Source organism: Polypterus senegalus, chromosome 13, assembly GCF_016835505.1.
Source record: "Polypterus senegalus isolate Bchr_013 chromosome 13, ASM1683550v1, whole genome shotgun sequence".
Lineage (NCBI taxonomy): Eukaryota > Metazoa > Chordata > Cladistia > Polypteriformes > Polypteridae > Polypterus > Polypterus senegalus.
This window is the reverse complement of record NC_053166.1, coordinates 33,788,695-33,813,197: the sequence shown is the minus strand read 5'-3', so window position 1 is coordinate 33,813,197 and position 24,503 is coordinate 33,788,695. Positions and strand designations below refer to the sequence as shown.

The 24,503-nt window shown below is 38.6% G+C and overlaps 1 protein-coding gene and 1 long non-coding RNA gene across 2 annotated transcripts in view; one reads left to right on the top strand and one right to left on the bottom strand.

Annotated features, from left to right (window-relative positions):
* zgc:77151 (uncharacterized protein LOC337153 homolog) overlaps positions 1-24,503 on the top strand; it is a 53,810-nt gene that overhangs the window by 17,339 nt on the left and 11,968 nt on the right. Inside the window, exons 2-7 of the mRNA XM_039776487.1 lie at positions 3,173-3,433; positions 9,965-10,133; positions 12,973-13,209; positions 14,170-14,282; positions 17,395-17,536; positions 23,628-23,680. Coding sequence (XP_039632421.1) covers positions 3,173-3,433; positions 9,965-10,133; positions 12,973-13,209; positions 14,170-14,282; positions 17,395-17,536; positions 23,628-23,680 — 975 coding nt within the window. The remainder of the gene's footprint in view (positions 1-3,172; positions 3,434-9,964; positions 10,134-12,972; positions 13,210-14,169; positions 14,283-17,394; positions 17,537-23,627; positions 23,681-24,503) is intronic.
* The window catches only part of LOC120543404, a 120,698-nt gene continuing 101,268 nt past the window's right edge, over positions 5,074-24,503 (bottom strand). The window contains exons 3-4 of the long non-coding RNA XR_005636330.1: positions 9,109-9,231; positions 5,074-5,289 (exon numbers count right to left, since the gene is read on the bottom strand). This is a non-coding gene — a long non-coding RNA (uncharacterized LOC120543404). The remainder of the gene's footprint in view (positions 5,290-9,108; positions 9,232-24,503) is intronic.

Sequence of the window (24,503 nt, the reverse complement as noted above, 5' to 3'; positions counted from 1 at the left end):
TGACAACAGTCATGAAACTAGTCAATTATCTGAGAGCATCCTCTGCTTTGCAACATCGTTTATTGCGCTCATTTCTAATAGAGGTGAATGCAACATTTGGTGATTTGCTCCTTCACAACAATGTCCGGTGGCTTAGTAAAGGCAAGGTACTGGAGCGTTTTTCGGCACTGCGGAAAGAGCTGGAGACATTTCTGTTGGATCAGAAGAGTGCAAAAGCCAAACAGTTTGTGGATTTCATGAAGAATGACGAGAAAATGGAAATTGTTGCTTTTCTAACGGACATTACTTCCCATCTTAATGACCTTAATATGAAGCTCCAAGGCAAAAACAGCACAGTGTGTGACCTCTTGTTAGCTGTCTGTGCTTTCCAGGGGAAGCTGGAGGTGTTCAAATGTGACTTACAGCAGGACCTGCTTCACTTCCCAAGACTTTCGGATCAGACTGCAGGAAAACATCACCATCACAATTATGCTGAATTCCTGGACAAGCTGATTAAAAATTTCCAAACTCGCTTTGAAGATTTCCCTTTGGGAAAACAAGCCTTGCTGTGCATCGAAAATCCATTTCTTGTCAAAAATATTGCAGAATTCTCAAATGAAGCCACAAAAGTCTTCCAATGGGCCAGTGCTGCTTCTCTGCAAACAGTTAATTGAGCTACAAGAAAACCTAGCACTGCAGGAATCTCACTGTGACCTTGTCACCTTCTGGACAAAGATGGTTACTGCGGCAGGTGTTCCTCTCCTGCAGAAGATGGCCCTTCAAATTCTTACAATGTTTCCCTCAACGTACTGCTGTGAATCTGCCTTTTCCACTATGAACATGGTGAAAAACACATACCGCAACACCCTCACCAATGAACATTTACATCAGTGCCTCCGCGTTGCCCCCACACATTTTATGCCCAAAGTCAAACAACTGGTGGCACAAAGAAGGTGTCACCTTTCACACTAAAAGGCCTACCATGTAATTTTTTTGTGTATAGTTCTAAAGTTTGGGGATTGCCTTTTTTTGGAGTTCTCTATTTGGAATTTGACCTCAGACTGAATGGAAATTTAGTAAGTGGACCTTTCAAATTTATATTTGAGTAGCCCTGATATACAGTGTGTATATATATATATATATATATATATATATATATATATATATATATATATATATATATATAAAACGCTGTGCAAGGCTACTGTTACGGCCATCCTGTCACAGCTCCCTTGTGAAGCTTGCAAACAACATGAATTAGATAATGTTTAGGTGGCTAAGACATTTTGAAGTTTCATGTAAGCTAAGTAATAGTACAGTTAATATTGCTTTAACTCTATGAAAAGTGTAAAGTTTTGAGCAACAAGCCAACTATTTCTCCCTCACTATTCAAAGTGGCAGTGGGAATACTGGCAGTGCCTCCACAAAGTTACCTTGTGAGCGGGTGTTCAGTCATGGAGGGGGTGATAAGGCAGCCACATCATTCACAAATACGTGATATTTTGTCAGACTTAATATTCTGCAACTGCAGTACATTGTAAATGATTGGTGATTGTTAAAATATTTTAATATACAAATATGGAAAATTATGTAAAGAAGTTAATTTTAAATTTAGAGGTGATTATGTAGCTGCATTTCTCCAAAGTGACACAGCCAAGTAATTGTAGTGCACTTATGAGGAAGCAGTGGAAAACTGACATACATGTGCAAAGTGCTTCAAAGTAAAGCAGGTATTTACACACCTGTCGCTGTTACCTACTAATTAAGAATTTTTTTGTCAAGTAAAGTCTGTTCTCAGTTTAGATGTTAGTATACATCAGACATGATCATAATTTAGATTAACTGCAGATTGTGACCACCAGGGGTGTCCAAGAGCCCTGGACACCATACACAACGCAGCCAAATACAATTTTAGGTAAAATGCAAGGTTGTTTAATATACAGGCGGTTAAATCAATCCAGCACAATAATACCACACTCAACTGGTCACCTTCTGTCTCCTTCCACCATTCCTTCATGAATCCTGCCCACTTTCTCCCGACTCTGACTCCTTGGTGCAGATGAGGTGACGTCTTTTATGCCCCGGGGTCAAAGCACCGCACAATTGGAAGCACTACAGGGCCAGGAGGAAATCATCCAAAGTAAAGACAGCGTTTCCCTGCAGCACCCCCTGGTGGCACACAAGCACCCCAACAGGGCTGCCTCTCAGGAATACAGCTCCCAATATGCCCTGCAGGGTTAAAAATGGGAGTTCCATCAGAGGGATGCTGCCACCCTGTGCACAGGGGAAATGCATGGTTCCAGGAATCGGCCTCCCACTGTCCTTCTGTTATGGCCTCCCAACCGAGTAAGCTATTCGCACCAAATCTGGCTGGGATTCCTGTCCCTTCGTTACAACGTCTTGGTCGGGTAGGGAATTAACCTTGATCCTCATTGAGATGCACTTTTTTTTATTTTTATTCAGGTCTTCTCAACTATGAGTCGACTTGTTTGATTTAATCCAGCGACACCACTTGACTTGCTTGAATGTCATGTTTGTAACTTACGACTTGACTTGGAACTTGAAGGTCAGAAATTGGAGCTGACTTGAGACTTAAACATGGAGGACTTAGTAGTTAGAATGTTGAATTTGTTTGACTGTTTATTTGTCATAAGAGTTGTATTACCTGACTGATAAAGCAGAACATCTCCCATCCTGATGTAAACGTAACATTCTCAAACCTGCTTAATACAAGTTCACAACTTCAAGAGGGCCAGACCTGAATTTGTTTGTGGTTTTCTATTAGCGTTTTGCTAAGAGGGAAAAATACTTTTGTTGCATCTCTCATTGGTGATATTCTCTTCTTATCCAGTAGCAGTTTGATTTTCCCATTGCAAGAGTTATTTTGCTCACTTTTAAAAAGATATTATTGGCAAAATAATTTCACAATACAAATATATCTAATTTCACAATTTTTGTAGTTGGCTTTGGTTGTCAAGTATGTGGAAACATTTTCTGTTTATGTTTTATGGGTGGTATTTAGGTTTCAGTTTCCTCTTTAAATATTCATAGGAATTCATAAAAAATAATGGCTGCTTTGTAATTTGTTTTAATGAATAAGTCATGTTTGCCAGTAACACTGGCTGGAAAAAGCAAATCTGAAATTAAATGGAAATTGCATGTGGTCTCAACTTTGCTTTTCCTTTCTCCTCAGTGGTTGGGAGCTCCATGCTGCCTGCGTGGGTCCTTTGCTTTCTACAAGGGCTTCAGTTGTCCGAGAGATGCTTTGAAGGAGCCTGAAACTTGGAAAGTTAGAGAGTTCTACTTTGTACGCTGTAGTCCCAAGGAGCCGGTCTGTATTGCGGAGATTGCCTTGCTCTGGGAGGACCAGGAGCAGCAGTATCCGCTGGCCAGCTGCAGGCTCTACTTCCTTCCTGAGGACACGCCGAAAGGGAGAAGTCGTGAGCATGGAGAGGTGAGAAAAAGTGAATGTTGAAGAAAAACAAAATGTTAGTGCTTTATTTATAAACTAGACATTAAGCCTGTTACAATAACGGGCGCTAGAACAGTAGTGCATAAGCATTAGTAGGAACAGTCTATATTAAATGGCAAGGGACCTTGTATGTGGCTGTAATATGCGTCACTGTATTGTGTGCCTTTCATTTTCTCTCTCAGTAATACTGGTTTGTATTTCCGTGAAATGCTTGTAATTTTGTCTGACAGTAATACAGTGGAACCTCGGTTCACGACCATAATTCGTTCCAAAACGATAACCCGATTTGGTCGTGAACCGAAGTAATTTCCCCCATAGGATTGTATGTAAATACAATTAATCCGTTCCAGACTGTATGAACTGTATGTAAATATATATTTAAGTTTTTAAGCACAAATATAGTTAATTATACCATAGAAAGCACAGCGTAATAGTAAACTGAATGTAAAAACATTGAATAACACTAAGAAAACCTTGAACTACAGAGAAAACTAACACTGCAAGAATTTGCGCTATAGCCTTATGACCCGCTCGCTAAAAACTCTTTTTTTAATGAGTTTTAAGCACAGGGAAAAAATGAACATTTGAAAAATCTGTAATGTAATAAACAACCAAGAAAAGTAACATTGCAACAATGCACACGCGCGCCTGTGTGTGTGTCTCTCTCTCGCAGGCCTGCGTGTGTGTGTCTCTCGCGTGTGTGTCTCTTAAGCGCGCGCCTCTGTGTCTGTGTGTGTGTGTGTCTCTCGCCTGTGTGTGTGTCTGTCTGTCTGTCTGTCTGTCGCGCGTGCCTGTGTGTGTGTGTGCCTGTGTGTGTGTGCCTGTGTGTGTGTGTGTGTGTGTGTGTGTGTGTGTGTTGACTCACGTGCGCCTGTTTGTGTGTCTGTCTCTCTCTCTGCACAGGGACTGCACAGGAAGAGACTGAACACTTGCTGTGTGGCCCCGCGCATGCGCACTTCTCCAGAAGACGCACACACACGGACACCTGGACGCACACAAGGGTTTTATTAAAGAGGATGGTCTCATTGACGATTTAAAGGATGGTGTCTCTGCATCTGCTTCCTTTTACATGTTTACCCCTGGTTGTCTAGCGAGTGGCAGGAACTAATCCTGCTGGTACCTCCAGTCATCTTTAAAGCACACTCATGTACACACCTATGTCATCTCACACCCGGTCACTTTAGTTCCTTTCGGTCCTTGGGAGAGCATGGGAGACAACAAGGAACAACCACAGAGTTAATAATGTACCTTTTAGTTGTGTATATGCAGTTGAATCGTTTTGAATTATATAATAATAATAGTGCTTTTTACATTTACATTGGCTTTGAAAGTTTTTATAAATGAACGCGAAAGTTTGACGTATTGCAAAGGAAAATATAACAACAGACATGCAGTTCATACTCATTTGATATGCACCGCAGAAAGTATGCTTTTCAGGCTGCTCACGTAAAGGCCTTGGAGAACTAAAAATGTAAGAAATTGGATGTTTTGTTTTGTGAAGCCATGCTTGATTGATATCTTTGTATTATATAGTGCATAGTACAGTAATATGTGCAGTATGTTTATGTTCAATATATGCCTGTAAATAAGTATTTGTACGTAGCGACACACCAGTTTATTGGCAAAAGATCAGAACCGGTTGGTTTATGTACAAAAGTACAACGTAATAGAACTTACCGATTGCTAGCTGATTTAGTGATTTTGGGGTACTGCATTGCACTCTCGGCTTCTGTCAGTTAAGGCACATTTTAAAATGTCTGCAGTGTGGAAGTACTTGAAACGTCTTCAGTGTTCTAGTACATAGGAGTCCGCAGGTGTCATTCCTTTACATCTGTGGCCTGTAAACACAGTATGAATGATTTCACAGTGTGCAATTTACTTTTGATTTTGTTATAAATGTTGCAACCTTTTCCCCCTCCGTGTATATGAATGGTAAGTTCAAAATGTAATGCTGTTTCACAGTTACAGATTTACTGAGTACAGAAACAACAGCCCAAGTGATTTGTAAATTCTGGATTTGTACACCAGTATAAGAGATGACAGTCTGATCACTCACATAAGAAACCTTGAAAACAGCAAAACAAAGGAGTTCAGAACTGAAGAATTCATGTCAGCTTGTTCATACACAAGAAGCTTCAAAATTGGAACAAATGGGGGGAAAAAATAAGAGGGACAATTTTGGAAAATTAATTTGAATTATTTTGACTGATCTATCAAATATTACTCTTTAGTAATATATTTCTGAACAAACTAATTATTCAAATATAAATCAAACAATAGCAGATATACGAGGGGTGTTCAAAATGTTTACGCACTTTTTTTTTAACTCTGTTTATTAAGAATTTCAAACACAAATGACATCACTTTTCTACAGTCACCTTCGCTTGCGATGCAATTTTCCCAGCGTCGTACCAACTTTTTAATGCCCAATTACTACTCCTCCTGCCTTCACCGTTCCCAATGAAAATATAAACGTGCGGAAACTTTTTGAACATCCCTTGTAACAAACTTAACCAGTTGGTTCACTGACAAACCAGACTTGAAAAACATGTTATAAAAAGTAAGTTTAAATGGAAATATCAGGGATTGGCTTGGAATTCACTAATTCAGCAGTGCAAATATAATAATACTTTTTGAACGTCTATATTTGGGATGTATTTCACTCAGTATTTTTTCAGTTACTGGACAGAGAGTTTCAGAATAAATTTAGAGTTGTGCACATGCTAAGATAACTCGAGTAGTTCATGACATGTTATTCCTTAGAAACTCAATACTAAAATTCCCCCACAATTATAAACCCATTCAATGTGAAAAAGAAACTTGTACATGTGGACATACTGTAGTTTTGCTGAAGTATGTGATTAGTTAAATATAAAGTGTAAACTGGGATTTCAATAATCTGGCTGCATCATTACGCAAACAAAAAGAGTAAGATTTCTCAACATGGTGATGAGTTTAGCTTCATTTATTTAGCTTATTACTAGTCAGGAATGTGATTTGAAAACTTCAAATGATGGTTTGTGGCATGAAAACAACATGAGGCTTACCTACCACTACTTCATATTTATAAAAATGTAGCACGACAAGGCTGAAGTTCAAATTATTAGGCCTCCTGTTGTTTGTACACGTAAATTATTACATCAGTTCCTGATTGTTCATTTTTTTTTCCCGTTTTTGTTCAAAGTGATTTTTTTTTTTTTTTTGTAATTACATTTGTTCTGAAATGGAGTCAATCTAGTGGTTGTTTGCAAAGCATAGCCCACTGTTCTGTTGGAAGTATTTTATAAAGTCGTTTCTCTTTACAGTTACAGTTTAGGTTAAAATTAAAGTGTGTCGTTCTCGGAGAGCATTTTGGTTGCTAGTCTGTGAAATATAATAATGTACTATTGTTTTCCTTTCTCTAAGGGGATAGAACTTAAAAGATTGAGCTGGTCTGACTGATTAAATTTTTGTGGGGGTGTAGTATGTTCAGCACTCGGTGTAATGTTACATCTTCAAAGATGTTCCACATGTTTCATGTCTTTTTGGGTAACTTTCCAGCACATAGTGAAGAAAGAAGAATCTTAAAATAGCTGTCTGTTTTGTGCATGTAGATGTTGACTCTAAATTGGCCCAGTATGAGCGAGTGCGGTTCCCTCCTTAGCCAAGTGTACAATTAAACTGAATTTCTGCAGTTAATAAGTAACTTCATGTTTAGAACAGATACCTATATGGTGGGAAAATGCATCTATAAACTATTTAGTTGTAGCTAATGTACTTTTATAGAATTTTTCTCATTGTGTTTGTCTTCTCAAAAAGCAAACCATTTTGTTCACTGATCTACTGCAACTTGCTAAACACACACAAGCTCATTAGGTGCGCCTTTACTCATTTGGTTTCAGGTGGAACAATACCTGCTCAGGTCACACTATGGACACATTTAGCCTTTTTCTTGTGCCTTACATATTGCATCAGATGTCACCAGAATCATGGGAAAGAGCCATTAGCATGGTGCGGACAGGCATTACATGTGTCATTGTTACCAGACAGTATGGATAAAACCACTTCACTGTGTCCAGACTTTCAGGACTTATGACCATCTAAAATCTGATTACCATTGAGTGACCACCCAAGAGTGGGACTGATACATCAAAGAAAGAAATGTTTGAGATGTGCCACCTGGACAGATTCTGAAATAGGCCAGCAGAGACGATGCCTACATCAGTGAAAGGACAGTGAGGGACAGGCTTACTGCTATTAGTCTTACAGTAGAGGTTTTTAAGATGGGGGACCCCGTGGCTACCGGTTTTTGTTTGATGAGATAACATGCACATGATTAGCACCATTTTAGAGCAGCATGACCTGTCGGAGGCCCTGTGCACTGCCGGACACTGCCATTCCATACTCGTACAGCTGCTGCCTTAGCCTTCCTTCTCTCTCTCTCTCTATGGGTTTAACATAACAGGGCACATTTGGAATGCCCTCGATCACAGAGTCCAGAGATGTGACCATCTGCCTGCCAGTGTCCTGCAGCTTTCTCAGGCCCTTCTGCAAGAACAGGATAACATCTCACTGCTACAGGTTCAGAAGCTCATCAGCTTTGTGAACCAGAGGTGTCAAGAAGTGATGACTTAAAGAGGCAGTCATGCAGGATGCAAAATGACTGTTATTAATGTTTACGGTGACTGTTTTGACATTATTGTACTGTTTTGTTTGTTTTACTTTTGGTCTCATTTGTTTACTGTTACTTCAGCAAGGACGGTTGAAATTTCAGCCTGGCATCATGTTTTGTGTTTCTTTTTTCCCCTCACTATACATTTACTTTGTGAAGGAGAAACACATGCATCCCTGGTTCCCTTTGTGCATTAGGCTGATGCAGAATGTGTACCCTTGAATTGTAAAACAGGGTGACAAGTTTGTATTTATGAATATGAGTACAGTAACGTCAACTCCCAAGTTAATTAACAGCCATGTGCATCCATGTCACTGGTAATCAGGGCTGTGGAGTCGGTAGATAAATCCTCCAACTCCTTAGTTTCCGGTACTTCTGACTCCGACTCCTCTGTATTTAATATGCTAATGTATTTTCCATGTTGACTGAAGGAAGGCAACATACACGTCATTTAACCACAGAACTACTGGCTAGGAAGCTGACTCTCTACCATATTGGCCAGTTTAAACAAAAGACAAGAACCCCTGAGCACACATCAGGCCATAGCACACACCTCCACCTACAGCATTACACTTGTTTACACTCAGATGAACTTGTTAAACACATTATATCTGAAATAAAATGAAAACACTTTTTGTAATGTACCATAATCCAGATTACAATATGTGAAAGTCAGGTTGTATGATAGCTCAGCTGAACTTCACACTAGTAGTAACACAACTCTGCACTGGGCTTTATTCTTACATCAGATAAGTACTTATTTATGACTATTGTTTGTGAAATGGAACATTTAAACTTGCTGTATGTTTTTTTTCATTATAATTTAAATTTATTAGGAGTTAGAGTCAGTACATTTTTGCCGACTCCGACCCCAACTCCAGGTACCTAAAATTGTCTCTGACTCCACAGCCCTGCTGGCAACATGATGTCATTGAAAAGTACATTCACAGTGTATTGTTCTTTTCCTTATGCTGTATGAATTGAATATTAATAAATATCTACTTACATCTTGCAGTAATCTCATGTATAGCAAGACAGCCAGTCTAAGGGCAACCCTGGCTTCACAGGCAGTGTATTTGATAGCAGAATAGCATCCCAGGTAGGAAGCAGACAGCAGCACAGCTCTTATCTGTATTGGGTGGGAAATAAAGAAAACACTAAACACTTGAAGACATTTCTGTTTTCCACAATACTTGATTTATTTCATATTTCAGTATTGGCTGACAAATTTCTGAGATGGTTATGCTGCTAACATTTGAGTAATGGCCTGTATTCATTGTGACAGCCAACGATGTACACAGGCAGGTGCTTTGTGCCGCTGCCACATTTGTGCATTAGAACAAAATATGTGTAATTGCTGACAAAATTGTACATTGCCTACGTGAAGTTAATTTTAATTGCCAAGATGATGCCACCTTGGTCATTTGTCATAGATTAACTCACCTTACACTACTGACCAAAAAGTAGCTCCTTGTTAAATCTGTTTTCACTGTGAAAAGCAAAAGAAGGCAAAGCAGTCAATCAAATACTAATAGCAGCAACAGACTTTCTACTCGGCAAAAAGCAATGTGTGTGTGTCATCTCCAGGCCCAGCAGCTTTATAGAAAGAAAGGTAGACGTGTTTTGTATGTTTGTTTATTCACAGAAAATGGTATAAAAATTAAATAGTCCGTTATAACTGATTTAACATCAACTTGGTTTATGCAGATTGTTTTCTGGAATAATTCAGTGCCACTTGGTAAAGTTTTAATTATAATATGGCAAATAGAATCATCTTCCTGTTTTTTCAATCAGATGCAAATTAGTTATATAAAATATTCTGACTTTTTTTTGTGTGTGTGTATCATTTTTTTTTAAACCAGGATGAGGTTTTGGCAGCTTCAAAAAAGATCGTAGTTCGGGTTGAGGACTTAGTGAAATGGTCCTGTTCTACACCGGATAACTTTAAGAAAGAAAAAACAGCAAACTCTGTGGAAAACCAACTAATTGAAGAAACAAAAAGACAACAGGAAACGCTGGACCAAAACCAAGGTAAGAATGTATTGGTTAGCAAAGATTCATAAGTGCTCAGGGGCTGAGAGGCATCTGCAGATTGTTTGCTAAGTGGTGCACAATGTGATGCACTAATGCCAGCAAGGTCTGCATTAAATACTGCTGTGCATGTAAAATATTGTATTTTTCTTGTTAAGTAAATGGTTAATAACTTTCTATTGACTGGAAATCCATTACTAAATCACACTATGTACAAATATATGTGTGTGTATATTCGATAAATATTTGAGATATATATATAGTGCCACTAGAGGGCGCTGTCGCTCCTCAAACCACACAGACAAATGTCCAGGACACCAGGTAAAAGTACCAGAAATTGAAAAAATTGAGAAAATTTTGATTTCTTCTTTCTGATATTGTGCCACAGTAGACACCACAATCGCCACCATAAATCAATAAATCAAAAATAATAATAACAACAATAATCCTCCTGTCCTCCCAGCAGCTCCGTCACACTCCCTCCCAACTCCGGCTCAGCTTGCTGGGTTTCCCAGTGTCTTTTATATAGTCCGTGATCCGGGAGTGTTCCTGTCCCTCTGTCCATGTGATTAACAGCACTTCCAGGTCAGATAAAGACTTTTATTTTTCTATAACAGAAACAAAAGTCTCCATGGCTCCCTAAAGTGCCCCCTGGCGGCACCCACGGTACCCAGCAGGGCTGTGGAGTCGAACTCCATTTCCCATGATGCCCTGCGGGAATCTGGGGCACCTCCATGTTGCACAAAGGATTCCATCTACCAGCCTGGATGTGTTGACCGGGGTAAGCTGCTGGTCATCTCTCACTATATATATATATATATATATATATATATATATATATATATATATAAAATAATAGTTATGCGTGTATATATGTGTGCCAATTTTCTGCCAAACAAATTTAGCCAATTCATATATATGGCTGTAGGTCTTAAGAAAACAATAGGGTAGAAATTGTTCAAACCAGCAGCAGTAATAAATCTTTCGTCATTATTATTATTTCACAGGGTCTCGTATGTTTTTTGGACTCTTGCAGGACCATTTAAGGTTTGTTTTCATTGGTGCTGCTCCATGTGGCTAATTATTGTGCATTTAGCCCGCACTGCCTGCCTGCCTTCCTTCCTTCCTTGTTTCTGAACTTTTCTGGTCCCGTGATCCAGTTTTGCCTTTTTACATTGATTGATGACCAACTAGCGGCTTTGCAAACTGCCTCCTTGGTGAAATGAATATGATTGGAGGGTCCCTTGTTGAATCGAGGAAACATATAGCGCAAAACTGCCGATTGCTTACACGACTCATTTGCAACCCACCATGACCCACTCACTAACCAAAAATGGCAACCCGTGACCCAGTGGTTGAGAAACACTGCCTTTAACAGACCTGGCATGTGAATGCCAAAATTTGAAGATCAGTTTGTTCTACTCCTTACTATGACCCACAGCAGACCCACAGAGCTTCAATTGCAGTGACCTGTGCACTTTGTTACTGACATATGGCCAATTTGAAATACAGCCTTAAAGCTGGTCATTTTTAAATAATATCCATGGGGGAAAAATCTCCCATTAATCGTGTTGCATAATCCATGTGTTATTTACCCAGTCACATGCTTAAAACATCTAAGAAGTCAAGCCCAGCTTACCGTATCTTTTCACTTCGTAGACCTTGCCTTGTATACCACCCTGTAGTGGCTTATATGTGACATTCTAACTACATATTGAAACAGTCTGTAAACAAAGTGGTTCTACCATAAGGTCTTCCCATATTGCTGTGTTGTTCACCCTATCATGGACAGCAAGCCCAAACCTGCACGGGATCCTCATTTTAGCAGCTTGTACTTGCAGCCGCATTCTTCAGGTCGCTACTGAGAGCTTGTGACCATCAATAAGGATGAAAATGTAGAGTGTTACCTGGTATATTTATCTAATGGAAGGGGGCGGATGAAGAGCATTCCATGTTTAACGAGATCTGAGTGGAGTCTCTGCCATTTTGAAAGACGTCTCTCACCATTCACACGCATTGTTTGACCTCCTGCCGTCAGATAGAAGATACCGCAGCATTAGAAACAGCACAGCCGAGTCCTATAACAGCTTCTTTCCCCAGGCTGTCAGACTTTTGTACTCCTGTATGTCACCCAGTACCATATCCCTATACACCCCCCTAATTATGTACTGTCACTTTGCACTATGCACTTTAATATGGATATTGAGCATTGTTCCAGCTTTACAGTCCTGCATCTTATGTCTTGTTGTATTGTTGTTCTGGTTTTGGTAATGTTATGGCATATGTTAAATGTATGTTGTTGCCTGTGCACCAGGGACTTTAAGGAACAAAATTTCATTCAGGCACATACTATTTATGTAAATGAATGGCATTTAAATGACGTTGAGCTGAAAATTGAATTGAGTTGATGTCAGATAAATCAACATTTTTGGAGCAGTAATTCTAGATCCAGGAGTGGAGTTTACTGGGGAGCACCTGGTCGGCAGGTGACCAACATAACATTAGTCAAAAAGAACTCGCAAAGCCATTGTGTGCCCTCACCATTAACAGTGTGAAGGATGTGGGTTGGGTGCAGTGCCAGTCTGCCAGCAGGCGAGAGTGGAACAGATCCTGGCATATTTGTGTAAATGTTAATAACACAATCAGTGTTTGCTAATTCCAAGAAGATATTCTTTGTTTATGAGAGAAAATGGACAAAATTAATATATTAATAACTGTTGAAGTTTATGAAGAAAAAGATATTTTTAGTTGCTATAAAATAAGTTGAATCAAAATGTTTAATCTTTATGTCAATGATCTTTTCTTTCCACTGCTAAAACACTGTTCCCTTTGCGTACAGGTTTGGACCCACAGGATCATCTAAGTGTGAAAGTCCTGAGTTATCCACAATACTGTCGCTTTCGTTCGCTGAAGAAACGGCTACAAAATGTTGCACATTTCCCAGACCTCAGGGACCCAAAACTGTTAGCTCTAGGTGGACTTCGTGTGCCTAATCAAAATACAAGAATCCTTTACTGTAGAGATACGTTTAATCACCCAACACTTGAAAGCAACGCCAGTATCTGGACTGAGTTTGGTAGGTTAGCCACTAAATATATTTCTCTAATAAATTGTCTTGTATGGATCTTGTAATTAATCACATGCCAATTAGAGTTGTGCTTTTCAGCAATTTAATGATGTTTAAAAATTTGCATCTGGATTTTGTTTTCCCTCGTCATGTCCTAATTTATTACTACTTTCTCCAACTTCTTCCACTTCTACAAGTTTGTGGGGTTGATGTGCTTGGCCTTCTCCAACAGCTCAGTCCTGCACCTCCTCCTCAGTCAAGCTCTTTTTCTTCATTTGTTCTTTTCACTTTATCCATCTACATCTGCTTTGGCCTCCCTCGCTTTCTCTTCCCCTGCACTTCCATTCCCATCAGTCTTTACCCACATATTCTTTGTCTCCTGTCACCAAATGCCAATACCACCTCAGCCTACTTTCCTGTACTTACTTATCTCTCCCACTTTTGATGTACCTCTCATTTCTTATTCTGTCCTTTTGTTTTAACTCCACACATCCATCTCAACATTCTCATTTCTGCCACAAGTTCTCCTCCTGTGCTCCCTTTACTGCCACATGTCTTGGCTCCATACATCAGTGCTGGTCTTAACACTATCTTAGAAATCTTACCTTCAACCTTCGCCTTAATATTCTAATTTGTTATTAATGTAACATATTGTTCATTTCTTATGCAATACTGGTAGTTTACTTGTCTTATATTTTGAACTGTAAATGTATGTACTTATATCAGTTTGATATTTTTTTTCTGAATAATTCTCTATGTTACACAGATTTAACATTTTAATGTTTATGAAAGATGAGCTTAATAGTACAATATCATTTTAAGACATATGATATCACAACAGATTAAGGAATATTAAGTAATAAGTTGGAAGTACATAGCTCCTTTGCTTTGTTAAAAATTGAAATATTGTGGTCCATTCATTGATATCTTATGATTATTTTTTTCATTAATTGAATTTTATTTTATTAGCTTGCTCTCCCCTGGGCCTAAAAGGAAGGCCTCGAAAACGAAGAGGAAGAGATGGGAAAAGTCTAGAATCTCACCATTTTGGTCAGTCTGAAGCCTGGATTGAAAGAATGAAGGTATATATAAACTGAATAGCTTATACAACCCCAAATCAGAAAAAGTGGGGACAGTGTGGAAAATGTGAATAAAAAAATAAAGCAGTGATTTACAAATTTCCCATAACTTTTATTTCATTGCAGACAGTATGAACATAAGATAATTCATGTTTTTTTTTTGGTCAACATCATTTGATTTGTAAATAAACATCCATTCTTGCCATTCAGGCTTGCAACACATTCCAAAAAAGTTGGGATGGGGGCAATTCAGGGGTAGTAATGAGGTATAATAACTAAATAATGATGTGATTTGAAACTGGTGATGTTAACAGGTGATTGCAGTCATGATTCGGTACAAAAGCAGCATCGAGGAAAGGCCTACTCCTTTAGGAGCAAAGATGGGCAGAGGATCGCCAGTCTGCCACCAAGTGCGGGCAAAAATCTTTGAAATGATGAAGAAAAACGTTTCTCAAAGACAGATAGGAAGAGATTTGGGCATTTCTCTCTCTACAGTGCATAACATAGTGAAAAGAATCAGGGAATCTGGAGAAATTACCGTGCGCAAAGGCCAAGGGCGCAAGCCTAAACTGAATGGCCGTGATCTCCGAGCCCTCAGACGGCACTGCATTAAAAACCGTCATTCATCAATAAATGATATAACTGCGTGGGCTCAGGACTACTTCAGGAAGTCACTCTCAAGCACTACAGTACGTAGTTACATTAGGAAATGCCAGCTAAAACTGTACTGTGCCAAAAGGAAGCCCAACATAAATAGTGTCCAGAAGTGCTGTCGACTTCTCTGGGCTCAGAGGCATCTGGGATGGTCCATTGTGCAGTGGAAACGTGTATTGTGGTCAAACAAATCGGTTTTTCACATCTTTTTTGGAAGAAATGGACGCGTGTGCTGCGGACCAAAGAGGAAAAGGACCATCCAGACTGTTACCAGATACAAGTCCAAAAGCCAGGGTCTGTCATGGTATGGGGTTGTGTCAGTGCCTTCGGCAAAGGTAACTTGCACTTATGCGATGGCACCATCAATGCTGAGAAGTATATCTCAGTTTTGGAGGAACAAATGCTGCCTTCAAGATGACGTCTTTTCCAGGGACGCCCGTGCTTATTTCAGCAAGACCATGCCTGACCACATACTGCGCGCATGACAAAGGCATGGCTGCGTAAAAAGAGGGTGCAGAAGCTTGACTGGCCAGCCTGCAGCCCTGATTTGTCTCCTATAGAGAATGTTTGGCGCATTTTGAAACGAAAAATGCGACAACGAAGACCCCGTGCTGTTGCGCACCTAAAACGTTGTTTGCAGGAAGAATGGGACAAACTAACACCTGCAACACTTAGTCACTTGATTTCTTCAATGCCTAAACGTCTTTTAAGTGTTGTTAAAAGACAGGGGAACTGTACAAAGTGGTAAATGCTGTACTGTCCCAACTCTTTTTGAAATGTATTGCAAGCCTGAATGGCAAGAATGGATATTTATTTACAAATCAAATGATGTTGACAAAAAAAACATTAATTATTTTGTGTTTATACTGTCTGCAATGAAATAAAATTTGAGGAGAATTTATAACTTGCTTTTTTCTTTTTTTATTCACATTTTCCACACTGTCCCAACTCTTTCTGATTTGGGGTTGTATATTATTCTCTATATATTATGAATACACATTTGTTCATCTGTCCATCTGTACAACCTACATGGGTCATTAGAGGGTTAAAAAAAGCCAGAACCTGTCCCACCAGCATTGGAGGCAATGCATGAATCTACCCTACATAAGACAGTGGTCCATCACAGGACAAAGTCAGCCACTCACTTGCACTGACCATTTTAGAAATACCAACTAACGGGTGAAAACCCACACTGATGGAGAAAGAAGGTGCGGATTCCAAGTTGGTGACAGGCAGCAGCACAAAGCGCGGCAAAATTATGCTAACCAGGAGTAAACTTCACACATCTAAATACTGCCACATATTGACAATTACTTCTATAGATGTCATTTATAGGTGTCTTAAAATGCTGCTCTGCCATCTACATTGTGCTCACCCACTAGATGATGTGCAAAGCAGAATGAAAAAAGACTTTTCTGATTCACCACCTTTGTTCTCTTTGATTGACAGTTACAAAACATCTCAGTTCTTTTACTTCACTTTCAAGGATAATTGAAAGATGTGTTTTAACAAGGCAGACTCAACAGAAAGTCCTTTTTCTTTTCTTTTTTTTTTTCTTGTCGTGAGTGCACAACTAGTTTTTCAGCATGGATATTCCTCATTCATTTTACAGGACCCAATTCACCCCCATCGGTTTTATGAAGGAATTGGGGTCAGGCAAGATCTTGCCCTTGAAATAAGTTAAATGCCAAGTACTGTTCACCTCCCCATATACTGTAGGTTAAGGTTAACTTTATATGACAGTACTAGAACAATAAAATGTTTGTTTACCGTCATCTTCACATTCATTCATTCATTTGTCATATAAGAAATGAAGCCCACTTTTTTGTGTTTTGTTTACTGTGCATCCTGTCCAGAAAAATGGAGCAGCCTGCAGTATACAGTAGATCACACAAACAAAACACTGGGATTAAAATTAAAAGAAATGATAAAGGATTCCTCTGTGCAAACCATGGATGCTCATGCAAACAATATGCACATATAGCGCATCAAGCCATATTTTATAATGAATTTATTTCTTTGAAATCTATACGCTACCAGGTACATGCTGTAAAGAGAATTCATAAATGTTGTTTATTTTCACTGTGCATCCTGTGCGTCAGCCCTTGTGTATTATAATTTTTACATTTTTATATTTTATTTTTCATTCAAGGCAGAAGGCAGTGGCATGAATATAACTGATAGCTGAAACAGATTTCTGGGCCCATTTAGGTTTTGCAGTTTTTTTATTTCCAAGCTGTGTAATCTTTAATTTTGAATGAATTTAAAAATTAAACATGAAGAGTGATTTAGATTTTTTTTTTGTAATTTTTAATTGCAAATTAGCTTTTCATACTACAGCACGTTGAACTCAAATGTTGCTATAATATAACCTCTTTGAAATGATGTTTTCTTACATACTTTGATATTCCACATAGACCTATCAAACACCAGAGCCAATCTCTTTTTATTTTTCTTCCAGGAGAATGTAACAGGAAGTGTTGAGGTACAGTCAGAATGGCTTCCACTTCCTGAGGAACAACAGTTCCTTGATCAATTACATCGCTTTATGGAAAAGAGAAATACCCCTATCTGTAAGATTCCACATCTGGGATTTAAGAAGAGTAAGTTTTTAACAGTTCCATCTAGTTGTTTGTGTGCAAACAGTTTCACTTTTTAAAACTGGTTGTGGTAGCAAAATGTAAGGACAGACATCTTTGGGCTCCAACTGGGCCTTTAGGTATTCAAAGATGTGCAGTTTCATCTAATGAATGGGTGTAATTTTCAAATATAATCTGTGCACCAACATAATCTTACTATATAAACATAAGTACATTAAGTACTCTCAACACCTAATGCTTAACATCTTGGACTTAACGTTGTCTAGGTTTAGCTTCCTGTCCCTCTGATTAGGAACACAGGCTGGTGTCTGTAGACATTTTGCAGGATGTATACTCTTGTGTCCTCATTCCTCCGTGATTTAGCCCTGTCTATAAAAGTTTCCCACTTTTTCTCTATTGCATTTTCCAAAAAAATTAAAAATAAATCTTCAGATTTCAGATCATCGTCCATTTTGCACTTATGCCAGACTAACACAACACAAGTGTCGTTCCATGGCAGTGATAAGTTTTTGTAGATGATGCAGCCTTGATGGTGGGGGTCAAAAAGTTCAGCAGCCTACAAGTCAGAACATATGACATCATAATATAAAGAAGGGTAAATTTGAAAGTGGTGATTGGACATCTCACTGATCTTCAGTTTCACAAGCAGTCCGTATGGTCAAGCAAAATTGGCCATAGCTGCAAATGTTTTGTTTGTAGCAATTTGCAGTCTTTCTTTCCAAGCTACTTCTAAAAGAGTGTGCTGCATACGTTAATAGTATGGTGAAAATATGCTGAGAGCCAACCATACTTGGATGTCCATCTGGCTGGCGAACATCTCTAGGTGCCCTTGAAGCTATCTGTGGGTAATCTGTCTTCAATTCATGCCTAACAAGGCCACTTGCAGAGGAATTGAAATGAAAGGTGGCCATTACCACTTGTAACCAGTTGAACAGTGTTACAGGCCATCTCACACCAGTATCAGAAGATTACACATAGGCAGTCTGTCATATACTGTACAATACATGAGGAATGTGCCATGTGGAAGAGGCTACAATAGCACCAAAAATACTTTGAAAGCAGGATGTTTCTCCAGGACCATTAGCCATCATATTAGGGTAAGGTAATATACCTCCTGTAGCAAAAGAATACATACCACATAATGGCAGAAGCCACGACAGTTATAAAAGGTGGGTGTCTGCATGGTCAAGGCAAATGCATTCCACTAGGGTCATGGAAAGGAACCTCGGCAACAGTGATGAAATCAATGTATAGAAAAGCCTCAGAGTAACATGACATACAGATGGCTACATCAAGTGTGCTACAGCAGAAGGCAACCCTAACCCTAACCCTGATAAAGAGGGACACCATCACAGAAGGGCAATAATAAGCCATATTCATGAGTTTTTTCCTACATCGGCATAGTTTATAAGGCTTAGCGTTAACGTAGTGGGAGTATACCTTTATGTTATACAAAACAAATAAAACACGTAAATGGACACGTATTGGTTTTCCCAGTCGGGAGATCAATGAATCCAAGGGTTTGAATGATGACTTCAAACAAGCTAAACGCTTTGTCACATTAGACATCTCTTCCAGCAATTTTCATTCGTAGCCTTCATTTACATAATCTTAGCCAATCACAGGATTTAGCAACACGGCATACCTGTTTTGAACCTCAAAAATATTTTACATACCATAACAGAATGGAAAAAAGAAATAAATGGCATAGACTGCTGCTGAATTCACCATAGCTGTTAACCCTTCGCACTGAAGCAGCTGTGTCAGGCAGCACGCTGTCAGATAAAGGGGTCAGCACGATGACTCTGGGAGATCAGCACTTAGTCTGTCAGTGTGACATGGGCTGCAGTGCCCAGTCGTGTAAACTGACCTGATGCAGCGACTTTGGCTGTAAAATCTGACGTGGCCCACGATAAAAAGTCACATTAGCTTTAGTCCTTCTCATTTTGAGATATACAGTGGATTCAGAAACTATTCAGACCCCTTCATTTTCCGCACACTTTATTGTGTCGTAGGTTTAACTATAAACACATACATTTGCCATGTCTGCACAATCTACACTCAATAACCCTATAATGACAAAGTAAACAACACGTTTTCAGAAAAGTTTGCAAATGTATTAAAAATCAATACCTGAAATCTCTCATTTATGCAGGTACTCAGACCCTTAATTCAGTACTTTGCAGAAGCCCCATTGACAATTAGAGCTTTGAGTCTTGACGAGATTTGCCCGCATGGATTTGGGCAGTATATCCCATTCTTCCTGGCAGATCTTCTCATGCTTAGTTAGAGTGGATGAGAAGTCTTTGTAAACTGCATATAATTCATCTCGGAGCTGTTTGATTGGATTGAGGTCAGAATTTTGTGCAAGCCAATCAAGTCCTTCCACTTTGCTTTCATCACACAGTTTCTGAATGGACCTCGCCTTGTGCATAGGGGTCATTGTCGCACTAAAACAGGAAAGAGCCTTTCACACGTTCTTACCGTCACATTTTGCAATTGGTATTACGCTTTGAGGCAAGGAGTGTTTTCCTGATGCCCATAAAACCCAGACTCCTCTCTTTCATTCACAGACAGTGTAGTGTCATTCATCACTACAGCACCCATGTTTCCAGTGCTCCTGAGCTTTTTTAGCAGTGGTGATGTGCTACGATGTGATGTGCTTATCGCTGGTTAGGTGGAAGTTGAGCTTCATGCATTTTTACAAGAGTAAAAGTGCAGCAGATGTAACTCTCCCACCACTAATACGCAGTTCCCTATTCCTGGTATTGCCTCTGTTGCAAGTTTGCTTTTGGTAAATAGAGAACATTGTTCAAAGTAATACTTAATTCAATATAAGAAACACGGCACAGCAGTGTGTTTCATTTTTAAAAGAAAGAAAAGGACTTAAATTAGTGGTCACAGGCCTCTTTTGAACCTTGGACCCCTGCCCCCTTACCTGAGATGAGACTTTGATATGTACCATAGCAGGGTAAATAAGTCAATCCTAGTAAATTCCTGGGATGGTTAACCCATGAATTTCCTGTATCGTTTTTTGGGGGAAAAAATGTGGGTTCACTTTGTATCAAATCTTATGTTAACTGTTGCTATCAAAGGAAATAGTTTTTTCATTTATTTACTTCATAGATTCACGTATTAATAGTTAACTTGTAGGCTTGCTACTGATTTTAAAAAGTAAGTAAATACGCTCTTTAGGCTGACCTGAAATTTGAAGTTAGATTTGTTTGCTTCTCTTGTAAAAGTTACCATATTAACCTGGCCTCTTTGTGATAAGTCCTTATGAAAAGAATAAAGATTTACTTTTTCAAATTGAGTCAATAGATGGCACTGCAGCCTTGTAAAATGGGTGGTTTTTTAGAAACACTTTTTTTTTTACATCCAGTAGACTAAACTTAGTCTTGTCTGTTCCTCAACCCCCTTCTCAAACATTTCAAATAATCCTAAAATTGAAGATAACAAATATAATAACTATTTAATCTGTTAAGATGGTATCTTTGTCCATAGTCAGTTTCACAGTTACATGCCGAAAGATGATTGCTTTGGGTTGTTTAATTCACATATTGCACAGGTGATGATGAGCACCGCTGTGATGCTCCACATCTTGAGGAATTTAAAACTAAAGCCATTTACATTTTCTTCTTTAAACCTATTTTTGTATACTGATATCATTTCAGGCAGTTTGGAATTATTCATATTATCATTAAGAGGACAGAATACAAGCTTATTTCTGCTTCTCTTGATTAGAACAATCTAGACAAGAACAGGTAATTTAGCCCAACAAGGCTCACCAGTCCCATCCACCTAATTCCTCCAAAGTAACATCAAGTCGAGTTTTAAAAGTCTCTAAAGTCCTACTGTCTACCACACTACTTGATCACTTATTCCATGTGTCTGTGGTTTTCTTTGTAAAGAAAAACATCCTAATGTTTATGTGAAATTTACCCTTAACAAGTTTCCAAATGTGTCCCTGTGCTTTTGATGAACTCATTTTAAAGCCACAGTCTTGATCCACTGTAATAATTCCTTTTATTCTTTTTAACACCTCAATCATGTTTCCTCTTAATTTCCTTTTTCTTAAATTGAAAAGGCTCAGCTCTTTTAATCTTTCTCATAAATCAACCCCTGTAGCCCTGGAATGAGCCTAGTCGCTCTTCTCTGGACATTTTCTAGCGCTGCTATGTCCTTTTTGTAGACAGGAGACCAAAACTGCACACAGTACTCCAGATGAGACCTCACCAGTGTGTTACAAAGGTTGAGCAGAACCTCCTGTGACTTGTACGCCACACATCAAGGCGCTATATAACCTAACGTTCTGTTAGCCTTCTTAACAGCCTCTGAACACTGTCTGGCAGTTGGTGTTGAGTCCACCGCGACTCCTAAAATCTTCCTTTCAATTTTCATCTCTTCCATTGTGCATCCAAACCTAACATTTGTACATCCTATGTGTAGTAATTTACATTTGCGTACATTCAGTTTCATTTGTCCAAGCATGTATGCTGTCCAAGTCCATCTGTACTGATTCAAATGATTCCAAGATCAGCTGCCAATCCACCTATCTTGGTGTCATCTGTAAACTTAACCAGCTTGTTACTTCGAAATATTCAAATTATTTATATAAGAGACTCTGTATTAACCAGTAAGTTTCCTTTTGTCTACCTTTATCACCCAAGGTGTCAAACTTCATGAAGTTCTGAATGAAACAGTTGTAATGCTTTTGCATCAAGCATTGGTAGAAACTCGCACAGAAGTTGGCTTATCCAGTGCAAGTGTACATGGATGCTTTCGGGCGTATCTCATACCTGGTCGTTTTCTTAGTGATGTTTTTTTTATGCAACAGGGCAATAGACTCCAGAAACAAAGAAACACTCCCTAAGGAAGAAATTGAGGGCACCTTATGGAGCCTGGCCAATAACTGCTACATGTGTACAGTATGTGCCTTGATAAAAGCATTTCACTGATTAGGTTACTTTTCTAACATCTCCAGTATAAGTCCACCTCAAACAATCTGCGGCTGACAGTGTCTCCTATAACACAATAAATAACTGACTAGTCGCTGTAGACCCCATAGAAGCAAATATCTTCAACCCCACAATCTGTGGTAGTAATAATGAGTAGCATAACAATTTTGAAACCTTCACTCTACCTTCCAGTCTTACTGCTAAAATCCTTTTTTTTTAATAGATAAACGTAAATATTATTGTATCGCAGTATTTTATCAACATGCATTTAGTTTGACAGATCAGTTATGGTTTGAGTCATGATTTTGAATTTGAAACATGTATGTCACCTGTTTTATCACATGGTAATACTAGAGTGAGAGTGTACGGAGTTGTCATTTGTGACATCCCACTTTCCTACCTAGTCTGTTTGAGCTAGAGGTTTGGAAGAGATACGTGGCTTCTGTTGCTTGTGATGACAGCAACTGGGAGTTGTTGGTTTTTAATAAAATATTGTCAAGTGAGTTGTTACACAAGTTTTAAAAGGCTATAAGGTACAGTTGGAGTTAGTGGAAGTACCTGCCATGTAAGGTTGGTATAGGTTGTGTGTGTTTTTTCTTTTATTTTACTTGACTGTATTATATTAACAATGTCCTGATATAATATTGTTTACAAATTACACATTTGATAATCAAGTCTGTATAATGAATTTAAGGAAATTTTTATACATTTGTGAGAAAATTGTAGATTCCAAATTTGATCTTCAAATATGGCTTGGCTGGGAAAGGAAACGGGCTCTGAGGAACTAAAGGTGAAATGAGAGGTTTCTGGAGGGGCAGCATAGGCCATCCTTTTAAGAATGGAGCTTTACTGTGGCTAGTGGGCAAAATTTGGCTGTGCTTAAGAGGGGAAAAAAAACTTAACTCCGTTTAATTCCTTTCCTTATTGTCACTTCATTTTCTTTTGTGTCCAGTGCTTAAAAGACTGGTCAATACTCACAAATTGAGAAAATGACGTGATTTGTAATTGATACTTCCGTGTTAAAGCTTCAGGTGCGGTACTGGAGTTTTTATAAAATGTAATATGTAGTAAAATGTGTACTGATTTGCTTGACTTATTGGAATAAAAGTCTAAGTGGCTGTCTTTTTCTCTTTCAGTTGATCTCTTTCTTTTGTTTTCTGTTGTTAAAAAAATGGGCGGATATGAAACGGTAAGTGCCACAACTCATTTTATCTGTGAGATTTACAGTAAATATTAGTTTTCTCTGCTGTGTTGACTCTGGATGTTTCTCTTTCTTTTGGGTTTGGTGTTACGTGAGAACATAGTTGTTGCATTTTAGTATGGATTTGGATTTAATGTAGCAGTGCGTTTCCTCTGAACACGTCACTTGAACACACAGTCAAAGTATCTTAATGGAACACTCCACCCAAAAATCACTTTTATTTTTTGATATTTGTACTTACTCATGCAGTTTGTAGTGATGGCTGAGAAAAACATTTAATCAAGTTTTCATACAGGATAGAGATTTTAAAAAGTGTATGATATAATACAAGCCAATAGTGACCAATGATGTACAAGGACAAAGGATGTGAAAGACTCCCATGAGTTAAAAAAAAGAAAACAAAAAACACATTTCTTGTATTCCATTACGTTTTATAGTCATTTGCTTGAAATGTTGCAAAATGGGCTTTTTTGCTAAAATATTGTGAAATTGATACTTCTGGGGAAAACTGACTAAAATCATAAGCAGGAAACACAAGTCACATGGGATTGCGTTATTGAATTTGAAGATACGAGCTTTGAGCAGTAAATGATGGGGAGAGACGTTTTGAGCGTACGAGTGGCTAACTGAAACATGGATGATGGGATACGAGTAACGTGAGATTTTATCTTTTTTCAATGAACGATTATAGTGTTGTTTGTCGTTGTATGCCATTGGTCACCATTTGCTTGCATTACATCATAAACTTTTATCTCCATTCTGCATTGAAAATAAGACGTTAATCTAATCTCCTGGCCACTACTACAAAGTA